General features: G+C 41.1%; 1 protein-coding gene across 1 annotated transcript in view; it reads right to left on the reverse strand.

Annotated features, from left to right (window-relative positions):
• The window catches only part of PLB1 (phospholipase B1), a 79,812-nt gene that overhangs the window by 8,012 nt on the left and 47,839 nt on the right, over positions 1–23,961 (reverse strand). Inside the window, 18 exon segments of the mRNA XM_015857533.2 lie at positions 584–675; positions 1,218–1,283; positions 2,186–2,266; positions 4,246–4,297; positions 5,625–5,724; positions 6,880–6,923; positions 8,616–8,674; positions 11,444–11,502; positions 12,169–12,229; positions 13,799–13,876; positions 15,182–15,253; positions 16,340–16,435; positions 18,166–18,270; positions 18,778–18,859; positions 20,120–20,220; positions 20,578–20,643; positions 21,253–21,333; positions 21,458–21,509. Of these exon segments, the coding sequence (XP_015713019.1) occupies positions 584–675; positions 1,218–1,283; positions 2,186–2,266; positions 4,246–4,297; positions 5,625–5,724; positions 6,880–6,923; positions 8,616–8,674; positions 11,444–11,502; positions 12,169–12,229; positions 13,799–13,876; positions 15,182–15,253; positions 16,340–16,435; positions 18,166–18,270; positions 18,778–18,859; positions 20,120–20,220; positions 20,578–20,643; positions 21,253–21,333; positions 21,458–21,509 (1,347 nt within the window).

A 23,961-nucleotide genomic window follows, 5' to 3' on the forward strand; every position in this document is an offset into this window, starting at 1 on the left:
AGTGTGTTCCAGTAGTTAATCACTTCTGTCATTAAAAATCCATGCCTTATTTCATTTGAATTTATCAGGCATCATCTTCCATTCTTTGTTATAAAGTGAGCCATACACCCACTTTACATGGACATAAAATACATCCATACTGACTCCTCTGAAGGCACGGCTACTTCTTAAAACAAGTCCCACAGTCTTCTTAGAGTTATAATTTTGGCCTCCTCCATTTGGTAATACAGCACTGAATACATGGAGAGGCATCAGGGATATCAGCCTGAGCTGCTGAGCAGCTAATGGGTAGGCATAAAAGGCACCAAGGTCAGCAGTAAGGCAGCTGCATGGTGATTTATGCTGTGATATTCTGCCTTAGAGCTAAGAAGGCAGTGACTGACCACAGCCTACAGGTGCATGCCCTTTAGCTGAAGTATTGGAAGAAGCAATAGAAACTCAATGTGAACTAGTGTATTCATGTAAAGGCAGCAATAAAAGGAGTTCAGAATGGCGTGGCTATCCCTACTGCAGCAACAGTTTAGAACAAACAGAAACAAAAAAGAAAGGCTTTTAAATGTGAAGATCTGTTGCGTTCACTTACTCTGTTAAAACACACTTTGAAGAGCTTGCTGCCACCTGACGCAGTCCAGAAATCTCAAGTATCTCCACCATGTTGATAAAGACTCTTGGGAGCTGCAGGGATTATAATAAGCAGACATACCGAGTCAGAGAACATGATACCACTACAAAGGGAGAAAGAAGTGCCATCCGTAGGTCAGTGAGTCAGTGCAGAACCACACTGACTGCAGCCAACAGCATGTACAGAGGTAATGTATAAAGAGAGGGAGACATACAGTGGATGTCAGCCAAAAAATTCCTGGCAGCTAGTACAAACTAGCTGAAATGCTGCTTCACTCCCTGGGGCATTTCCATTTTCTGTAGAGTAAATGAAACTTTGCATAGTTGGTCCAGCCATCAGCACCAGCAGTAATGCTGTGATATGCTTCATCCACAGCAAAAACACCATGAAGCTCAGTTGTCCTGAAACTACAGTCCATTTTCTCAGGGCATTATCTAACACAGTTGTTTGAATGCTCCTCAGTGCTGCGTTATGATCTCAGCTCTTTGGAAGATAATCTTGCATGAAACATAATCACTGAAAGTCTACCAGAGGTGAGAAGAACACAAACGTGCTTGCCAGGAACATAGTTTGCTGGGGTATCTTTAAAGCTTACCTCCATGTAGAAAATATCCAGAGTGTCCTGGAGGTGCTTTACGTAGTTTTGTACTGAATAAGCTTCCTATGTAATTAAAATAAAACAAAGCAAGATCAGTCTTCTTTCAAAAACCCAGAAGTTTAGACTGTTTTATCCACACAATGGAGTCCCTGTTCTGCTTTCTGCTTCTGATGGCAGATATATATTTGGAACAAGAGGTTTACTGCCACACGCACCCAGGTTGCACAGTGCCACAGGAACACAAACACATTCACTTAATCTCTACAGAAAATCTAGAGGTATGTAAGAGATCTCAGCAAAATATTTCCTTAATGAATAAACAAAATCCATAGGCAAAACGACTCTGAGTGTGGTTATAGAGGTTTAGCCACCGGGACGAAGACTCCACTCAGCAGTCTTTGAAGGAAATAGACCAAAACTGAGAGAACAATCCTCAGTAATTTCAATGAGATGGAGCTCAAGACTTCAGTGTGTGCTATGAGAACCTTGTCTTTTCAGAGGGAATGAGCACTGCCAGCTAGATATGAGATCTTTTTCCACCATAAACTGATGTTACTTCATTTGGTGTCACTCTGAAGCAAGAAAGAGACATCTCCAATAGTAATTGCATGGAGACACTTTCCAGAATAAAAGCCCACTTGTGTCCCTGTAACAACAAACATAAGACACCCCACTTCTTGAGTGCTTTTGTCCAGTCAAGCTGGAAGAGCTCTTTGGTTTACACTTTTGTTAAGTGTGGGGCAGATTGCTGCTGCTTAAATTGTGCATTACTCCAGACCTGCAGTGCCTCAAAATTAAAAGCTGTGTACTTCTTTCATATACAACACAGATGAAAGGAATTGTAGTCCTAAGTGCTTTTTAAACAAAGAGGAGCTTTGGCTCATGGAGAGAGAGAAAGGTTAAATTTCTAGGACTGGGCTCCTGCCAAGTGCCCAAACAAGCATGCCTGCTTCAGAGATACAAACCTTATCCAAGCAGTACTGACACAGGTCATTGCCTCCAATGAAGATAGTGATCAGCTTCCAGTCCTCCTTGAAGTTAATCTTCTGGTGGCACATAAAATAAACAGATTTCTGTGTTAGCCGCTTACACTTGCAGGACTAGAGCAGGTACAGACTGCGCAGCAGAGCAGCCCAAAAGAGGCACAGTGAGTGAAGACAGCAGAATCACAGAATGGCTTAGGTTGGAAGGGACCTTAATTGGTTGGGAAGGGACCCATTTCCAGCTCCCTGCTGTGAGCAGGGCTGCCCCCCACCAGCTCAGGCTGCTCAGGGTCCCATCCAACCTGGCCTTGACACCTCCAGGGATGGGACACCCACAGCTTCTCTGGGCAGCTGTGCTAACACCTCACCATCCTCTGAGTAAAAATATTCTTCCTAACATCTAACCTAAACCCCCCCTCTTTTAGTTTAAAGCCATTCCCTCTTGTCCTATCAAAGACAAGCATCTGTCTGAGGGAACATGAGAACTGTTTGCTAGTCTAGCTGCAGCTCACCTTGGCTTTTGTAAGGAAATCCCCTTCAGAAAACAAGAACCATCAGGGCAGCTGAGCATGGAGATGTGCCAGCAGGTGTGCTGAAACAGATACTGGGTTTGGGGCACCGTGGAGACAGAGCTGGGGTTGCTGGAGTGGCTGTCGAGAGCCGGGAAAGTGAGTTGCTAGGGATCCTGCCAGCTGAGAAGGCATTGCTCCACGGGCAGGCAGGGAGAGAGGCACCCCGGGGACCAGAAAGTGGATTAAAATAGCAGAGTCCGGGAGGCCGGTGACTTCACCGAGCTCATATAAGGGCAGCTGCAGCACCCACGTCACCTCGCTGACAATAGGCGCTGCTGAGAGCTGGAGCTCAGCAAAACATTTTGTAGGTTCTGAACAAAGAAAGGAATCAAAGGCAGCTATTTTTAGAGCGGTACATTTACATAACAAACAGCTGCGAAAGGATCCCGCAAATAGAGAAAGGGCCTGGGAATCACCCACGGGGCTGAATTTTCCTCCTCAAGCAACGCTTTGCTCCGAAATCATTGCACAGAGCGTGGCGGGGATTTTCCCCCTCTTTTTAAAGATGCATAAATAGCAGTGAATAAAACAGATCTAGAGCCTTGTAGTACTTCGCTAAAGAGCCACGGCAGCTCCCTTCAGTGCCAAACATTTGGTAGTGCAGAGTAACTGACAGCACGGTGAGCACGCAGCATCCATCAGGAGTGCTGGCACACAGGGATGAGTGCTCTGACAAATCCTGCTTATTCAGTACCTTTCTTTCCCATTCAGTCTGAGCCAAGGAGCACCAGGCTCTCTTATTCCCTTACTGGACACTCTATGAAGCAACAAATCACACTGACAGTCACTACCACAACAAATTCAGACCACGCTTGGGGCAGGACAGTCTCAGCTTTCTCCCACGTTTTACCCACGCACCCCAAACTTCAGCACCAGCCACTGTGTTAAAAGCCCTCTGCAGCCCTCAGTGGAGCAGGAACAGCGTGTTGGTCCACAATACTACATCCCTGACCAGTTCCCTAGAAGCTTGAGATGTGGCAGGGATTCTCTCCACCATGAGGACTTTAGCCACCAATGATTCATATGCCTTTTTCAGGGGGTTTCCTGGGAGGATTTCATTTCCCCTTCCCCAGTATTGCCATTCCCCAGACCTAAAGCCAGAGCAAAGAATGTGGCTGATGTTGGTCACTAGGCCCCTGCTCCAGCGACACTGTGCTTGGCCATTATGAGTTCCGCTGTGAATGCTGCTGCTCACTCAGCCTCCAGATCTCCTCCTCCTCCCCACTACCATTCTCACAACTCCCAGATGCATCAGCTGCTGCCCTTTGTGTTTGCACACTATCTGGGTGGATTTGCATAGGTAACTTCTAATCTTTCGATGATAGTGACTGTTCCTTAGTTGCTTATCTTGGAAAACACACCAGAGGACACTGACTTATTCTATTCTGTTGCCCCTTGAACTGGCATCATGGGAGCACTGAGGTTCAAATCTGAAGTCTCTGCTTTGTTTCTTAGGAGCAATCTACTTACCGAGCTGCTCCTCATTAGCTCCACCAGTTCACGTGCTTGGGCTGGCATATTGCTACAGGAAGAGGACAGAAAGATTTTAGATGCATGCTCTGAAAGCTCATCATCATTTTCTCTTGCACTCCTCATTTCAGGGAATGCTACGAGTGGCAGAAACCCACACAGAGGAAGAGATGCCTCAGAAGGAAGAGTAGTGACCAGAGCAGCAACAGTTGCACAAACTATCTGATCTAAAAGGGTTTCAGCTAGGACAGCTGCCAAGTGGCAGTCAACTGGGATGGCTTCTTCCCATCTCAGAGCAGATTAAGTGCATTTTATTGGGAGAAAAAACACTAATGCCCAGATGTACAGAGATATTTAGCTGCACAATTCCTTTTGACATCTAGTAATGTTTACACAGAAGCTGGGCACCTAATCAACTTTCCTGATTTGGCCTTCAATTCCTACCACTAGTCTGGAGAATATTGCTTATGCTGGGGAACCACGGGGCTGAAGCTCAGATCTGTGCAGGATGCAACATCCATAGAGCAAAGCACAAACCATGCTGAGACAACAGCTGGAGACTTGAGCTCCTGACATACTGAGATGAGATTGCACTTGAGCTAATCCTGTCCCGCATTTTGCCAGCAGCTACACAAACATAGCCACATTTATTTGCACTCCCAGAACCACGCTGAGCTCAGGTCACTCACAGAACAGGAGCTACACAGTCTTTGCTACCCTGAAACCCTTTTGCAGAAAATTTGATGGCTGTTAAAGGGGTCACAAAGTCCTGAAAATAAATTCCATGAGTACCCACAGAGCAAGCACAGCTTATGCAATACAAACTCATATGTTTTTGTTCTTAACAGACTAGTAGTGTTTTCCTTCAAGAGGAAAACAGATTCTTTTTCCAGATGCTCACTTGGTTCATTTTCTTTACACTGCAAACGAGGAAAGCTCTTAGTGCAATTAGGTGACAGCGAGTTTCTATTTGTTAGTTGGAGGCACATTTCCCAGAAATCAAGGAATAATTGAGAGGGTCATCAGCTTCTTCTCATTACAAACAAACTGAAAGTGAATGAGGAAGCAGCAAACTGCAGGCTGAGCAAAAAAATGTACTGATAGAAACCTCCTTTCTTCATTTGTCTTCTGTACAGCATATTTGAGCTGATGCCTTATTTATGTTTCTATTTCTGTCTCTGATTTAGAAGAAGAAGAAAATTAAATCATAAAATACTATCTTAAAAAAAAAATGTAATCAGAAATCAGACCACAGAAACATGTGCATTACATACAGATTGTGGGTATTAACTCAGCATTACACGCAGCTCAAAGACAATCTGCCAGAGCATCAGTTCTTTCCTACCCCTTTGCCCATCCTTGGCTTCAGTCGTACTTACTGTGAAGTCGCACCTCTCTCTGCAGCATTGAATCCAGCTGCTTCCCTACTATTGCCAGTGGAGAAGCCAAAGAGGTTTGGGCTGAATTTTTTCAAGATATCTTAAAAAGAGAAGACACAACGTTTAACTATCCATGGTACAACTGGCAGTAGATACACCTGCTTTGGAGACTTCAGTACTGCGAGTATTTCTCCCTGTGGCCTCAAGGAGAAGGGCCTGGTGGCCCCGATGACAGCCAGGTCCTAGGGAACTCGCTGTTACTGACAGTGAGTGCCAGAATAATTATGATAACTTCCCTTCACATACCAGGAGCAGATGCTCCAAAGATGACCCTCTCTCTCCCAGTCCCCCATCTACTCATTAAGATAATATTTATAGCAGGAAAGTGAATGCCATTCATGTTTATAGGCTTCAGTGAAACCCTCAGCAGCAAAGTGCGATGCCTGAAAACTGCTTTTGTTACTGTGTCTGTAGTGCCGTCTGAAACCTCTTTATAAAGTCTCGTTTACAATGCTGCATGCATAACGAAATGCATTTTCTGTGTTTCCTTAAGCATGGTGTTCATGACACAAGACAAAGCATATCGGTTTTTGTTACAAGCAGCGTCAGGTATTGTCAGCCTGTTCCACAGCACAGATCACGTACAAATAGATGAACCACTGTGAACCAATTCCCCTCTAATTTATGGTCACACTGACCACTTAGTGGTTTCTATGGCAACTACAGGGACCGGTTACACAGAATGCTAAGATGAGGGACGTATAGTATTTTTAGACTTTTTTAGTGCAGTGTAGCAGCTTGAAAGCATTGAGAGAAACCAACAGGAAATCATAACCTTGCCAATGATCTTTACTAAATGGACAACTAATTGTTTCATAAACCTTCATTTGCCCACAGCCATTGAGCACTACAGCTGGTGACTGGAAAACACAATGAAATGAAGAAGGGACTGATCTGCCATGGAGTCCTGCCACCTACAGTACATTTACTCTTCATAATTTCTGTCAAAAGGATGCATTGGCCACATGCAGATCCTGTAATGTGGAGGGGCTAAATTAGCTTTGCAGCTAGGAAGGTCAGTCTGGGTTTCAGCTGTGAGTCAAGTGAGCTGCTCCCATTCACAATGGATGGGGATGCCCATCGTTTGCAAGGAAAGTGTGATCATTTCCAGATGTTTTTGAACATCCTCTTGGACTGCTTTCAGACTAATAACGTGCTTTCCCCCTTACTCATGCCATTTTATCAGGATACTCACTGGGTAAAGTGGTTTGGGTCTCCAGGGTGCCATCACCTCCGATGCTACAAAGGGAAAGCACAGAATTACTGGGTAGCAATAATTCTGCAACCCTCTTATTGTCAACATACATTGCTGCTAAAGCCCAGGAAGGGATACTCACCCCAGGCTGAACTAGGACAGTAAAACCACAAGACAAGTTAAGAATTCAGGAAAGGTACTGAAAGGAGATTTCAGATTAAATCAAACAGGATTTCAGCTAGGATAGAAACTATGCCTATAAACTAGGAGTGAAGCATACAGGAAGAATCAGTTTTTCACATGAACATGCTGGAGCACCCATTGTCAGAAGGCATGTGACCCTGCTGAAAATACATTTGTGTGCATTTATGTATAGAAGACAGACTGCATTAAATGTTCGTTATCTACCCATCTGGGATTTTGCAATGCTGATAATGAAATAAGCCTCTGCCTCTACTGTTATCATAAATCGGTTGATCGTGGAACTCTCTAAAACTCAAGCTAGCTTAGAGCGTTAGAAAGTGGGTATTCTTTATTCTCGGTGCTGGATGCACAAATGGATCCTTCCATCTAATTGTGCATACCTGGTACAAAAGATCTTCAGCTTATATACATTACTTGTGTTACATATGCAAAGGTTTTCCCAGACAGTACATACATATTCAGTACTTCCCCCAAAATCATTAACATAGGGTTACACAAGCTCTTTTTATGGTGGTGGTTCTGAGACATTCTAGATGAAGTCAGTACCCTTCCTTACTGTGTTTGCCAGATGAACCCAGTCTTTACACACACTTGGTTAGCTCTTTGCCTTGATCGCACAATACTTGCTTTCACAAAATCAGCTGATTCAAAGTAGAACTTCCCTTATCTACTTGATACAAGGAGTTCAGTATATCACTGTTATCTACTTGGTACAAGGGCACAGATTCTTCCTGTTTTCTAAACAAACTCCAGGGTATTCATCAATGAGCATTAGCAAGCTTAACACTATTGCTACAACTGGTATCACTACCACCCAAATAATGTGTATAGACATCTATGTGTACAGACAGTGTTCCCTTACACCACCTCTGTCAGGCCCTAACATGGGTGAAGCACAGAGTAGAGAAAGATAGATGAAGAAAGGAGTGTATTCATGCACATGCTTATCATATCTACCATTCTTACTTATGCCTGTATGAAGCAGACAGTTTTCTTCCACTCTAACGTGGACACTGAAATTCACATCTACTCTAGCATATATTGTCATTGCTTGCTTTGTAATTGCAAATCTATTTGGGACATCTTCACTGAATATGCATGTGGTGCTCTCACCGCGTTCATGCTAATGGGCGCTCACACAGATTCTCTAGCATTAAACACCGCTTTGGATTATCACAACAGCAGCAATAGTCTGAGGCACAGGACCCTGCTGGTAGCAGGCAGTTCTCATTTGAAAAACAAACAAAAACCCAGCACCACAAAAATTGCTCCCTTTCTCTTCCAACTCTGACTTTCTCAAGCCCTTACCCAGCAATACTCGATCTCAGCGACCTGCCCCCATATTTACTCTCTGTAGAGGGGAGTTTGGTTAACAGGAGCAGAATTTAGCTGCTCAACCTGTGGCAGTACATCTCTTTGTCTGATATACCCCATTCCCATCTTCTTCAGGATGTAACTACACAACCAGGTGACCCACACTTACAACTGCGTCTGAGGATGAAAATACCAGAGAGAAAACTGAGCACAGTTACCTCCAGGAACATCCCCTCCAGTCCACTTGTAGGTCAGTTGTGCAGGCTCCTACTGCAGTCTGAAAAGGGATGAAAAGAATAACTTACAAAATACTAGAACAGGGTGCTGTAAGTACAGGTAGAACAGAAAGTGTCAAAACGCTGAAGAAATTTAGCAACATCATTCTGAATCCAGCTAAGCTTTTCCAGCATCTCCTTTACAGCAAAAGCATTCCTTGTCCTTATTCAGCAGCACACACTGGCCTATGGGTAGTCCTACATTTCCTGTGCTTCAAATTCATAGCCTTATCCTCATGTATGAAGGCAGCTCATCTAAACAGCAGACCTTGGAGCAAGGGAAACACAGTCCAACCAGTGGGCATCAGACTGTAAGGTCTTGGGAACTACAACTCTCATAATAGTATCAACAAAGTAAGGAGAACCAGGTTCTGATCTACAGCCTTGTATTTGTCTGGATTTTTCTGATTGAAGCTGCTTCATTCCGGCATGTCCTGAAGAAAGTTGATGTTGGGATGCTTAATAATGCAGGAAAAAACAAAATAGCTGAAAAACCCCCAGTTTTAACAGTAAATAAATCAGTAGAGAGGTTGTTTTTTAAACTGCCAGGAAAACAAATCTTTGGTGCACAATCCACTTTTCTCAGTTGGAGCCAATCTGGAAGCTGAACACACAGACTTCGTGAGATGTAGGCAGGATTTTTATCTTGTATTTTTGCCAATACAGATAAAAATGTTGGCACATCTATCTCTTTCACCACGCACTGTGGCTGAGAGGTTGGACAGATGCATTCTAGCCAGTGACGTGACTAAACTGTTCAATGTTTCGTTAATCTCCAACTGCATCTGGGCTGAGAACAGTCTTCCTGCAGTGCGAACTTTATTACAATTTAGTATGGGGGGAAGTCACCAGAACAAAGAACACGGTGATAGATTTGAGTGTTCACAGGACTGTGATAGAATGCTTTTATTATTTTATTTTTCAAAATCTTCTAGCAAGGTCAGCAGCTTGACTCACTTTCACGACAGCAATAATGAAAATAGGTTATTCTGCAGCTTTTTAGTTTATTAATGGTTTCACTTCATTTTGAGCTATTCAAAAAGCCACGCGTCTCTGGTTTTGGCTGATAAAGAGCTCTTTCTCTTCATAGTAGCTGGTACGGTTCTGTGTTTTAAGATGAAAATAGCACTGATATAACAGTGATGCTTTCATTGTTGCAGAGCAGTGTTTGCACAGTCAGGGCCTTTTCTGCTCCTTGAGCTGCACTGCCACTGGGGAGCTGGGAATGTACAAGGAGCTGGGAAAGTTACAGCCAGGGCAGCTGGCCCAGTCTAGCCAAAGGGATATTCCATACCACATGGCTCTGTCCCATAAAACTCAGGGATTCATTTGGGGTGGCACTGCTGCTGCTTGGGGACTGACTGAGCATCAGCTGGGCACTGCTGAGTAATTGCGTTGTACACCAATCACTTGGTTGGTTTTGTTTGTTTTTGTTTTTTTTTCTATTTTCTTTTCTCCTCCTTCATTTCTTATTAAACTGTTCTTAACAGACAAATTCTCATATACCATTCTCAACTCTCTCCCCCTGTTCATTTCCTAAGGGAAAATGAACAAGTGGCTTCTGTGGTATTTAGCTGCCTCCTGGGTTAAGCTGCAACATCACGATATCAACAAAGCCATCAATACTGACCGCATACAGGGCTCTTGAAGGAAATACCAGGAGGAAAATCAATGTGTTAGGGAACCAAGACAGATCTTTACTACAGTTCCTCTGTACCAGGGATGAAGTATAAAGTATTTGTTCTGCTGGCTATGCCAAAATGTTATTTATGTGCTTATGTGTGAGAAATATTCTCTTTGTCTTCTCTCTCCATGCCTCTCAACCAACACTACATCCCATCCAGTTGCACCTTGCTATGGCAATGAAGAACTGCATGAATAATGGCAATATGAAAACTGCTTTTCTCTGCTGTTGGGACAAAAACCTCAAGGAACAGAGTCTGGACCCTTTGATTAGGAATACATACACACATGTATGTCAATTAGCCTGATCATTTGAGAGCTGTAGTCCATTCAGCTCCTTCTGAACACTGCAGGAACTAAAGCTGCTGGAATGAGACAGGTGTAGCTCAGGAGTTAAAACTCATGTTGACACCAATATCTGCCTTCATTCCATGCCAGAACAATTCTGTAGCGCTGTGCAATTCTGAAACTCTTTCTCAGAAAACTTCAGCACAGATCAGAAATATTCCATTAAGGATAATGGAATTCTTGGGCCTTTCTTTTCTGAGACTATTCTTTTCAGTTTGCATTTCTTGGTACATGAAATACATCATAGTTCTAAGTAAAAATTAAAATTAACCCAACAAACAACATCTGAGAGCAAACTTCTGATATACTGAAGTGTCATAATTATCTCAAGTGAGAAACACTTTGGTCTGTAATCAGTTATTTCTCTAGGAAATTTCATCAAGACCTCTCATTGTATGTAAAATGGCAATTCATTTTTCTTAGGTCAGAAAATACTGCTACTATAAGGCAGACATTTCCCTTTCCTAAAACACTTGAATAAACTGCGTGCAATAGAGAGTGTGATCCAATTTCTGTTCTGGCCTGAATTATTCATTACTAGATTACTCAATTGTCAGTGCCAGTGTCATTCATATCCCTTTAGGCTATGTCTTTGCAAAGGGACACAAGTAGATGAGCTTTTCTTTGCCAGACAAAACAATTTGCTTTCTATCTGATGATGACTGACATAACCATAACATAGAGGCAGAAATCAACACTTATTCTTCTCATTCTAAACCTGGAGATATAGCAGTACTTACAGTCAGGGAATCTCCCAATGCTCCAATGACTTTGATGTCAGCAGGCTGTAGCTCATGTACTAGAAAAGAGTAGGAATAATAAAAAAAATAGTAATTGATAACTGACATAAAATGCTATTTATCGGAGTCAAGATCCAAGTCTTTGGTTTCAACCTGATGTTATTTTTACAGACTTTTAAGGAGAGAGTGCTTCAACTTCTACGTTTCTGCCAGGCAAAACATATAATAACCTCTTGCCATTTGTTTGCAACATTTTACTCAACCAACAAGGAAATAAATGAACCTTGAACAACTATTCAAGTGTCACCTTATGAAAAAAATAAATAAGGAAAATGGATATGTTCAGGGTTTATTTTTAAGGTTTGGGTCATAGATCAATACTTCCCATTAGCAATCTGCCCACGATGCCTTCCAGTTATGCACAAGACTGCTACTACACTACTGATAAGGCAAGGCAGGTCAAACTTACTGAGCAAATAACCTACCTAGACACTTTAATCTGTCTCATCGCTATACACGATATATATGTATGGTAAATGGGACTGCACTTATCCACCTGCTGCACTGTAGAACTTGCTGTCTGTGGCAGGATGGATTTTCCTACTTTGCAGTTCAATATATCAGTTTTTATTGTTCCCATTCTATCTAGAATTTGAGGTTCTGTTTCAAGAACACAAGGCAATAACCTTCCTGTTCAGGATTTTAGCTGATGAGTCCATTCTCACCTGATGTTGGGACACGACTGGATGGAGTCTTTTGAGAACATGACAGGTCACTGCCCCAATTCTGAAATGACAGTTAATACAACTGCATCACATTTTGGGTAGAAGACAACATGGAAAACATATATGGTTTAATTGTATGGTGAAGAACAAGACCAAATTTAAAAATAGATCCTAGTTTGGTGCCTATGCAGCTCAGCAGTCATAGAATCATTCAAGTTAGAAAAGACCTTTAAGATCAGAGTCCTTCCCTCTTTGTGGATTGCTGTTCAAATATTACATTATTCCTGGTGCAATTTTCTAGCCAAAATATACCATTTAGTTCCATAACAAAGTTCCATAAATGGATACTTTTTTGCCCTTTCTACAGTCTGGAGATTTCACCCAAGATCTGGGAGGTGGCATTGTTACACTTGAAAATATGTAATTGTTGTAATGTTGTCTGCTTATGCTGATCTCAGACCTGACCTTACCTTGGAGCAGGAGGTTGTTCTAGGGGTGCCCTGAGGTTCCCTTCCAACCTGAGTTATTACTATGAGTGCAGAATGCTATCCTTCAGAGAATAAATAAACATAGGCCAGTGGTCTTCAGAAAGCATGGTTAGTATTTTAATATTAAGATAAATTTGTCTGTTCTCCTATATAGCAGTGTAATAGTCTCTACTATCAACCATGTAGTTAAAAGGCTGCCTCCAGAAGCTAGAACAGAAAGCTGAGCTTATTTTCAGGAGAGACAGGCAGGTGCCCATATACTCTCTCTGCTATTTCTTTCCTTCACTTTATCACTTCAGAACTTACCGCAACTGAGATTCAGTAAGCATAATGATTACCATTAAAAGTATAACTTAGCTCTACAGATTAAAAAACCCATTTCAACATCGCGAACTATGGCTTGCTGAAACAATATTAGCTGTTTCTCTTTGTAACCCTCAAGGCACAAGGAGATTTTCACGATTTAGACAGGCACAGGGACGCCCCAGTATGTCCAAATACATGGCCAACTTTGACTGCTGTCTCTAATCATAGCTACATTACCAAAGCTGAGCATTCCTTGCATGCCTGCAGCCATTTGTTAAGAGCAAGTTTCTGCACCGTTTCTTCAAGTCCCACACAAAGTTTGCTTAATCTGTAGTTTGCTATGGATGTTGTTCATTCATCATGAAAAATAAACCCCTTTGCGAACAGATCTCCATCACATCCTGTGCACTTGGCAGTATATGCTATAAATAAATACGTCTACCCTCTGCAAGTTAAATCTACCTGAGGACATGGAAATATAATGGCTCAAGAACATACAAATCTTCCTTAGATCATCTGGGGATTCAGCATCCTAAATTCTCTTCCCCACGTTGTGAGGTACTTACAGTACAAGTTAAGGAGGCACTCCAGGCAATTTTATGTAGGAAACAGCTTTAATACAATTGCACCTGATTCAATTCATTTTGTCTGGCTTTTAGGACAAGAGGTGTTTAACATTTTATTACACAGGAAACAATGCAATGCAAGATAGACTCTTCTGTCTGAAAACTGGTGATAGGCTATCACATTTATAAACTCAGAAGGATGTGCCAACAGCGAAACAGGGACAGTTTTGCACAGCTTATCTAAGATGCAGCAAAAGAAGCAACATTTACCTCTGTTGGCTCACTGGTGGGAAGCGCAGGAGGATTTGTGTTGTTGCTATTTTTATTTGTCATCAGGAAGGGGTTATCCTGTGACAAGGAAGAGAATTTAAAAAGTTAGAGAAATTAGGCAATAGACATGAGACACACACCATAGCGAGTGATGTCAAGACATGATATCACCAATTATATAGTTGTCTAAGCAGCAAAACAAGGATCTGGATTTCAAAACTGTTCTCCACATCTTAAAATTCAGAAGCAATATTTCCTCTTTAGTCTCTCATGGTAAAAACGATAGATATGTCAGGTCCTGGTTAGCTGTATAACATTCTCCTCTCCTAAGCCTTCCACAAATTACTTAGCCTTTATTAGCTGTTCAGTCCCTTTAAAAGACATTGTTGTGAAGTCTGGAGAAACCTGGAAATATCATCCTGTGTCAGCAGAGAGTAATAAAAGCCTGACTACTGTATGAATCACTCCTCCCTCCGAGAGAGACTGTACAAATTGCATTGTTATTTTTGTCCTCTACAACAAAAGCAACATGCATCAAGGAAGACAGGCACATCACATAGGCTAAAAATCTTTGCAGGGATATGTAGTTGTCTCAAGTAAGAACAGTTCCAGAGCAATTCCTTCCACAAAGAGGTCTAACAAAGCACTAAAATTTTGCAAAAAATTGCAAAAAAAAGAGGTAGAATCAATTTAACTAATTTTTTTTTTTTTTGTTTTTTAAACATGCTGATTAACAACCCATCAGATCTTTCCTTTCTAACAGGATGAATGCAATATAGACAAAATCGTTCTTTATGTCTTCAATGACTGTCTCCAGACCTTACTGTACAAATCAGCTCCCCAGTCTGTTCAGTTCTTTGGTCTCCTCATTGAAACTGCTGAAAAAAGTGAGTTATTTACTGCTGACTGCGGGGGTCATTTCCACGTGCCGATACCTATCAACTGTACCATGAGTTCAGCAGCTTGTTTTATGAAGGCAGAAGTATCCAAAGAGCCTAAAGCATCCCTGTTAGGGGCCAGGTCAGCAAAACCAGCTTTCCACTAATTCAAGGTATAATAGATACTGGGATTTTTCAGAGTCACTATGGTGCCTGAAACCCACATTGATTCTAATGGGAAAGTTAATTCAGAATATTCCATTTGCTGTTGAGCTGCTTGTGTACTTCAAAAATATATATTTTCTGCTACAACTTAAAACACACAAATCAGCACACTGTCTATCAATATTCGCTGCACAGTAAAGGGATACCAGAGTAGATATAGCAAGAAAGTCTGCTCATTCAGAGGTCAGCAGAGAAGGAAAGTCTTCAGCAAACTCATCCCAGGGAGCACAGGTATGTACAGCTGCCTTATACCCAGCTTTCACAACATGGGACTATTTACCTGAGTCGGGCAGCTGAGGACAATGTCAGTCACGAAGTCAAATGAGTCAGCTTTCTGGCCTACAGGATGCAACTAGGAGGGAAAACAAAACAAAACAACCCCACACTGCTGTAGCTGTCTCAGTTCATCTTACATCTGTATAACAATTCTCATCAAAGGAATTTAAACACCACTTTCAGATTTTTAAGAAACTGCTTGCATTTACTGACCTTGATTCACCCAAGGCTGAAACGCTACTCAGAAGGAACATGGCAACTGCGTAACAAAACAGCAAGTCTAGGAAGAAGTTTAAAATGGGAAGTGGAAAGCTACGCTGGATCAGCTTAAACTCCAGGAGGATTTTGGCAGGCACATGAAGTTCCTTGGAATGTTGCCAGAAGCCAAGCTTGTAAACTCTGTTCTCTCTCATAAAAGAGAAGACGCTAAGAATCCCTCTGTTCTTATTGCTAAGCTGCATGATGGCGTCTCCAGCAGAAGACTGTTTATGTGCAGAAGATTAAACAAAATTTAAATAGAGGTACTACTTGATGATTGCAGACAATCATGTTAGCTGCTAAGACATTACCTGGAAGTACATAGAAGACAGCATCCAGAATCCTCCTACTGGACTGCAACACTACCTAAATGGGATTGCCTAAGCAATCAGTAACAACCCATCGTTGCTAGATTTTATTTGTTTCCAAAGTTAGTAAAGTTAATTTGAATTAAAACTACTTTAATTCTGAGTGATACACTCACAATACAAGGATTCAAAACATTTTTAAGTAATCCATTTTGAACTGACATACACCATTAGCAATTCTTTATTTGGCAGTTTTTCATTTAAGACCATAGGAATATCATCATTATTAAATAGTGTCCTGACATCATGGCAATGAGTGAAATGGATTTCAAGCTGCATGGCTGAAGTCAGGAATGGCAGATCATGCACTGACAGCACCTGTCCCTTCCCAGCAGACTCTAAGAAGTTTGAGCATCTATAGGCTGAGAGCAGCCAGAAATGTGGGAGCACCTGACTTCAAAAGAACAAACAAGCACTGGAGACCCATTAGCAAGTTACTGAGTTATCCAGATACTCATAGCAATGTTTATTACAACATTTCAACGGTAGTTGGGTCAAGCTAAAGATTGCATTGTGGGCAGAGCTTGTCATCTTACCATAGTATTCCAGAGAGCCTTGGCAAGCTGAGAATGGCCCTTCTGGCTTGGATGGAAGCAGTCAGGTGCAAAGTAGGAGATATCAGGATGCCCATCCTACAAATGAAAGCATAAGGGACATTTAAGTGCAGAAGAATTCACCAAGTTCCAACTGTGGATTGCTGAGGATGGATCAGAATAAGTAATGGAAGATGCATTCTACTTGTCCTTGCCACTCCAAAGGAAAACACCTCATTAGCAGCAGGTGATGAACAGCATGCTTTGGCAGGCCTGCTAGCTACAAGAAATGCTTAAGTAGAAATGCTTATGCACATACAATATCAGATCCACAAGGAAGAAGCAAAACCAGAGTTTTGAGTTCGATCCCTATTTTCTCTCTAGGTTCTGTGATTAAGCTGGGTCTCCTCCTCAACACATCACCACATCTGGCTACCCAGTCACCATTATGCTCTGCAGTATCCTTACATGTGAATGAGTATTTTATGGATGCTGTACCAGAAGGAACACAAAGAACCCATCTGCCTTCTCACAGTTGTGTTGGTTCTACAAGTTTGAGAGGAGAAAAAGCAGGAAGCATCTAAGAGAAGGCTGCCAAACTGACCGAGTAAACCAAAACAAACTCCTTTATGAACACACCCATACTTTAATGAGGAAACTAGGGAATCTTAAGGAAATGAAGTTTGGACATTTAAGTAACTTGGCTTCTTCGTAAGTATTGAAAAAAGAAGTTAATTATAAGCTCCTGAAATAACATCTTTTTGGTCATCACAGTCTTTTCTCAAAACTTGGCCAGGTGTTGATTCAGTGTGTTTGGGCAAGCTACTACCCAAATTTGAAGCTATATTTGATCTTTTGCCGAGTTCTAGAGGCAGAGTTTGTAGTTCAGAAACTTCTGAATTTTGTGTGAGATAAGAAAAAACAACACCCTGTACTTTCTTAAAATCTGAATTAATGCTTGTGGGATTATACAAGAATGTTCAGAAGTATTTTTCTTCCTTTCTATTTACTTCTGTGTTTCTCACCTTTGTGCTAAGGCCCCTAAGGACAGCTTTTCACAGGAGCCAGCTTCATCAAAAATTAAAGCCTGTTTTTCCTTCCCCTTCCCCTGTAAAGTTTTCAACCAGTTTTCCAGATACAAAAGCTTTGTCTGTAGCAGTAAATGAATTTTTCAAAATAGTCACTAGCTGCTGCTGGCATTTTCAGGATCACAGTAATACCAGTTTAATCCTTATTAAACATTTTGCCCCATCTGTATTTTGTTCCAGGTGAGATGAAGAAGTACAGTTGTATCTGGAAACTAACAAGGGGAGTTTTCAGTTTCAGAGAAGGTCTGGGTCACTTCCCAGTTCATAGTTTGCTGGGAGGTTACTCAAAGAACTGAAATATAGTTGCCAATAATAGGTAAGATCTACTACTACCTCTAGTCTGTATGTAAACTCATTCTACAGATTCAGACAAAGTGAAATTCTAGAACACGAAGTGCTGTCTCCATTGAATAACACAGCAAGGTTGCTTTAAGAACTGTAACTAAATATCTCTGCATTTTATTAATCATGTTATATTTTGAGAAAGAAAAATATTTACATAACTTGAGAACACACACAAACCAACCCCTTAAGTCAGCTTTTGATTCATTTTCCAAAACAGCAACTCATTAACAGCACAATATGTAAAACGAAGAACAAATAACCTAATCTACTGGGCCAAAAGGCAGCATGTTCTAGTAAGAAAAGCACATGACAAGTTGAAATAATTGCGCATACTGTCTCTAAAGGCTGGATGCCCGCACTTAGTCCACTGCATGCAGAAATCTCTTCATACCATACCTGATCAAGAGGAATCTTGGGATTGTGGAGGAAAGTCTGGACGACCACTGTGAAACTGTCATGAGTGTCGTATCTGCCAGACTCCACCAGTCTTTGAATACCAAGCTGCAAGAGCCAAAAAACAGCCACCAATATTCCATCAACAGCTGTGCATAACAATGTTTGTTGTTTTTTGCTTTTTTTTTTTTAAGTTTGCTTTTGAGAAAAGAAAAACAAAACAAAAACAAACAAACAGCAACAACCAAAAAAACCCCTAAGAATCAGGAGGAAGCTTTTACTTGTTAATTGAAATAACCAGAGACACTGATAAAAGGTAAGCCTTGCAAAAGTGGCTAAGAGAACTGGAACGTAGCACTGCAATTGTTTGTGAGAAACAGGATTTTGGTGACTGAACTCCTGCCTATCCATCTGCATTAGGAAATGGCATTTTTCTGAAAAAATAGCTTATAATTTTCATCGTATGGTGTTCTGAATAACATCAGATTAACTCCTTTATAACTTAAATGGCTCTCCTAGGTAAAGTATTGCTATGATTTGCTATAAACAGACAGTTTGTTCGGTAGTGAATCTCAACTGGAAGCAAAGTAACTGCACCATTCTTGATAAACATACCTGGTAAGCTTTAGTGGCTTCCCTCACCATTGTTAAGTTTTCAGAGTTTTCCTCTCCTGTGAGAACACAACCACACAGATAACTGTGGGAGAAGTTAGAGGAGAAAAAAAGAACAAAGAGAATTAGAAACATGAGACTGCAAAAGTGATTCTTCACCACCCAACATCCTCATGACATGGGGGCAACAAGGACATTTGTACATTTTTGTATCTGTGAAATATCTTATTGTCCTCATCATTGCTTACACTTTCAAACCTCAGTCTTATTTACTGCCTCATGTGAATTGTGCTGTACACTGTGCTAACGCCAATTTGTTCCATTCATTACATCCAGGCATCCAAAGTCCCTGCATTCTGACACAGGTCCATGCCATTCCCTCTGGTTCTAGAGAAGATACCATTAAAATATACTGATTATATGCTACCTCTGAGCTGTTATCTTTTCAGGGCATCAATATGAGTAAAGAATGTAATTATATACCTCAATAAAGCCTCTGAAAAAAAGAGATACCTGTCTACTCTGCAAAAACACCGTATTTCCTCTAAATGCTAGAAAATTTAAATTCTTTTGCAATTCAACTCCATCTTGAGGTATCCTGTATCGGTAACTTTAATCCAAGCACATTGAAGCACAGTTTATATAGATTATGACACAATTTAGCCCACATTTCAACCAAACTTGAATTTACCCCTAATCCTGGTAAGTCTTCCCAGGTCCATACAAAATCCTAGAGCAGCTAGGACATTCCAGTACCCCAGCCAAAATCCCATGCAAGCCCTGTTGTCTATGATGGATAGGCATGTTCTCTCCAGTGTTAATCAGTCTCACACACTTTTATTCTTAAGTGATGCATAGCTCAGGAATCCAAAACTTCTGCTTCCTAATAGTAGCTCAGAGTGCCTTATTTTACATAACTGTAACATCAGAAGTCTTTATATGCCACAGCTACCTAAATAAATAACCTCATCACTGCTTGTTACAGGCAGCTCAGTTCTCCAGACTCGATATTGATCAAGGAAAATCTCTGTACAACTGCACCAACACTGGTCTGATGTTACTTGTACTCTACAGACAAAAAGTAAGGAGCTGCTTGAAACACTTGCAGCCAATAAAATGAATGTACTTATGAACCTTTTAGGTCAAAGCCAAGATAAGGAAACTTACTGTTTCCACTGTGATCCCACTGGGCAGGATCACATCAGCACTGGATGTATTGTCCATAGGACTGCTGTGTTATGGACAGTTAATACAGTTAATACAGTTAACTAAGTGTGGAATGAGAACTTACTTTATCATCACAGACAGTAAATTCAAGTACAAAAGAAAGTCAAACAAGCCTTACTCTGACATGTAAGTGGGACACTGAACTTGAGTATCCACAAACAACTGTCTCATACGGAGGATGTCCATGACTCCAACTAAACTCACCAGAGCTTTTGGTACCTGAAAGGAAAGTCAGAATTCAGCTTCAAAGGAACTATATGCACAGCCCACAGTCCCCAAAGTCCAGCCATTTAACATTCCTTGCCTTTCTCCCCTTTTAGAAGAAAAGAGCATATATATCAACAAAACCACTCACAAAACTTTGACTCAGGTGTTGAACTCTTTCTGGTACCATGATTCAATATCACTGTCATTTCAGATAGCATCTCACTAGTCTTAGATAACACACAAGCAATAGTTTCTGTGAAAGTCACTCAAGTACATTTGGTACCAGAACAGAAGAAATCAGTAGAGCTAGTAACAATAAATTAGACACCAGTCCAGGCTAGAATGCCAGGACAATTTCACAGTACTTGCCTGCTCATGCAGAATATCAAGAGTTTCTTGAATTCTGCTGGTGAAATTTACAGCTGAGTAGTGATCCTGATAGAAGGAGACAAGAATAGATTATTGCTAAATGGGGACACAAAACATTTCGGTTGGGAGAATAATTCACTTCCTTTTCTGCCATACTCCTGTGGTCAGGATAAAGTTCTTCCTTTTTTCCAGTTATCAATTAATCTAAAACATAGGAAGACTTGGTGAAAATTTGGGTTTAAAACACAGCTTGTCAATTAGCAGCATGTTCCCTCATACAACCTCACTTATCCGTACTTCTCCTGTACCTAGCATCACCCTATACTAAGAGTTATAAGGTGATGACAGACATTGCAGGATTGGACTGATAGCAGTTCAAAACAATATTATTTTTTCTTGGATGCCTAATGAGGCTTTGCTAGCACAGGAGCAGGTACCAGATTGGATCTTCTATCATGGTCAGAGAAGACTAGTGTTTTTATCTTGGAGTAAACCCAAGAGAACATAATCATCCTACTTGCTTGCCAGTAACAGTTTGTATATCTGGGCACAACATATACAGCAGCTCTATTAGAGCACTCACTATCATCGCTGTGAAGGCTCTAAGGATCTGTGCATTTCTACACTTACATGACAGTCCCCCAATAGTCTTAGCCAACCAGTTCTGCTACTCACAGGGTCCTTGCAGTAGTTGCATAGATCATTGCCTCCAATATGCACTGTTATGATTTTCCAGTCAGCACTGAAGTCAATTCTCTGTGTAACAAAGCAGAAAACGTCTTTGACTGATATGCATGTAGCATCTTTGTGGATGGATCTTTCATGTGAAGCAGCACCGGTTTCTTTTCATGCTGCAAGATTAGAGTTCCAGACAACTTACGGAATCAGTTTTCATTAGACTCAGGAGAGCTCTTGCTTGGGCTGGTAAGTGCCTATAAAGAAAAGCAACCAGTGAGTGAAAGAAGCACTTCTGCGGAGAGATCAACATTAATGCTCTTTGGACACATTAAATCTATGAGCTGTCAAATATCAGGTGATTTAAATGATGATGCGGTACAATCCCCCTTTTACAGTGACTGCAAACAATGTTCACATCATTATGAAAAGTAAAAAACAAATTAAACCTGAACATGGATTTTACTCAAGTTCAATGACTGGAATGCAGACACAGAAATATGCTTGTTAGCAGATGGGCTGTTTAGAATTGGGGTGCTATCAATCTATTCCTCATGAACTGAAATGACAAGGGAATCCTAAGTCCCTGTGTTTAACTGGTCTCTTAAGCAAAGTTTATGCACACACCACAGCTCACTCATTGCAAAGATGATGCATTTAGAAGTTCACTGTGCAAATCTTCCTCATCTCTGCAGCTTGCACCCCTAGTCAATATTAATTTCCAATTGTGTAAAACAGTTTTGTGCACTTTACGTTTCTAAGTGAATTAAGAACCCAAGTAACTTCCAAGATCTCCCACACAAGTTAAGATGACAGCCTCACTGTTTTCCAACAGCCATGAAAGCACTCCCTTCTATATACACATATATACATACCTTTGTATATATACATATCTTTATTTGCATGAATGTGTACACAAAATTGTCATTATTTCTGGGTTACCTAGGCTCAACAGTTCAACCTTGTTTGACTGCCCTGACATGCTGATACTCAAATATGCATACAAAAGAGAATGGAGAACATATGTGGAAACGTTGGCCTTCCAGGCAGCTCTGGAGCATGGGATGGGCTGCATTTCCCTCCAGGCTCTTGTTAGAAACCCTTCAGAGACTGCATATCATTTCTGGAAGCACACCAGCTGACATTAATAGGCATGACGCTTGTTTTGTATGGTAATCAGAGCTTAGCTCTCTTTTGCAATGCTGTATTTAATGCAGGAACAGGACTCTCACCACCCTCCTTCAAATGAATACTGATCTAACATGAACATATGAGTATTTACTGGGGAATGACTCCTGTCAAGCATCTTGGGACACAGGCATCACACACATAAAAGCTCAATTCATCATTATCCTTGTCCAAAGTCATAACCTACTTATTTATATCCCAAAGCTATCACAAGCCATTGGTAGTTGAAATTTCCTTCTGCTCTCACTGTGGAACGCCTAAGTTAGGGCACCAACTTCAGTACTGATCCAGAAGAAAACATCTCTTATGGAGCTGACACTGCAACAATTTTCATATCTCATGCAGTCACTGAAGTGCTGATGCATCCTGAGCTGATGTTGTCATTAAGACTGAACATCTTGAATGATGTGGCAGTACTGCTTCCATTCTCAAGCTGTAGCCTCCACCAAAATTAGATCTTAAGCAACAGAAGCAGTCTGCTGATGTGAAATACAGATATTCACAGCTCTTGTCACCTGTTCTTTCCTCTCAATCTTAAGTTCTTAACCTCATCATCTGAAATCAGAGATGTAAGCCAGGCTGTGCTTCAGCAACATGTTTCAGACATGTCCTTAGCTCCAGCATGCACTTAAGCACGTTGGCAGTGAATGGGGGTGGGCCCAAGAAATTTTTGTCTACACTGCTGTATTCACCAAACAGAGCAGCTACTGATTTCATTTGAATGAACTGTTACATCTGTTTTCAAAAGCTGATATGGGTGCAGAACTACCCACTTTCAGGCACAGCCTGGAAGAGTTCCTAGACTAGCAACTGTAAGTATGAGCCAGGCAATGATTCTGAAACATCAGAGTTATCTTTCTTTCACAGACTGTTTTTCCCCCTGGACCATAGAAGAAGGGATATTTTTGGCTGATACAGAATAAGTAGAAAAGTAGCAGTGGTCTGTGATGACTGTCTTATTTATCTCCTTGTTGACTACTACCAAATAACTATCTGATAGTAATGCGTTGGTCACTAATGACACAAACTTCTTTAAGTAATGTTGGTGACTTTACAAGTTGTATCTCCTGTTTCAAGTTCTCCCACTCCAAATTAACAAATAAACCACAACACCTGTTTAGGATTTAATTGATACAAAAAGCAAGGCAACTGCTAATCTCATTTTTCCCTACAACAAGCAAAGCCTAAAGTTATTCTGAATATATGCTTCATATAGCAGCATGTTGATAAACTGTCCTGAATGGCTGAATCAGAGCCTTAGCTCTTGGGAGTGTTTCAGTGATACATAGAAACAGGTAATTCAGTCACTGTCAGGAAACAAAATCCATTCCTTCAAGTATGGGGGATGTAGGATATGTTAGGGCACTTAGAAGGCGGGAAAATACGGCCATTTATTGAGATAGCTAGCGTGAGTCAGAAGTTACTCAAGATCCACAGGAGTAATAAACAATAACTGATAAATATTAATAGTCATTACTTAGATACAGCAAATTCCAACACCTTGCTTGGCTTCTGAATTTC

This window comes from Coturnix japonica, chromosome 3 (assembly GCF_001577835.2).
Source record: "Coturnix japonica isolate 7356 chromosome 3, Coturnix japonica 2.1, whole genome shotgun sequence".
Taxonomy (NCBI): domain Eukaryota; kingdom Metazoa; phylum Chordata; class Aves; order Galliformes; family Phasianidae; genus Coturnix; species Coturnix japonica.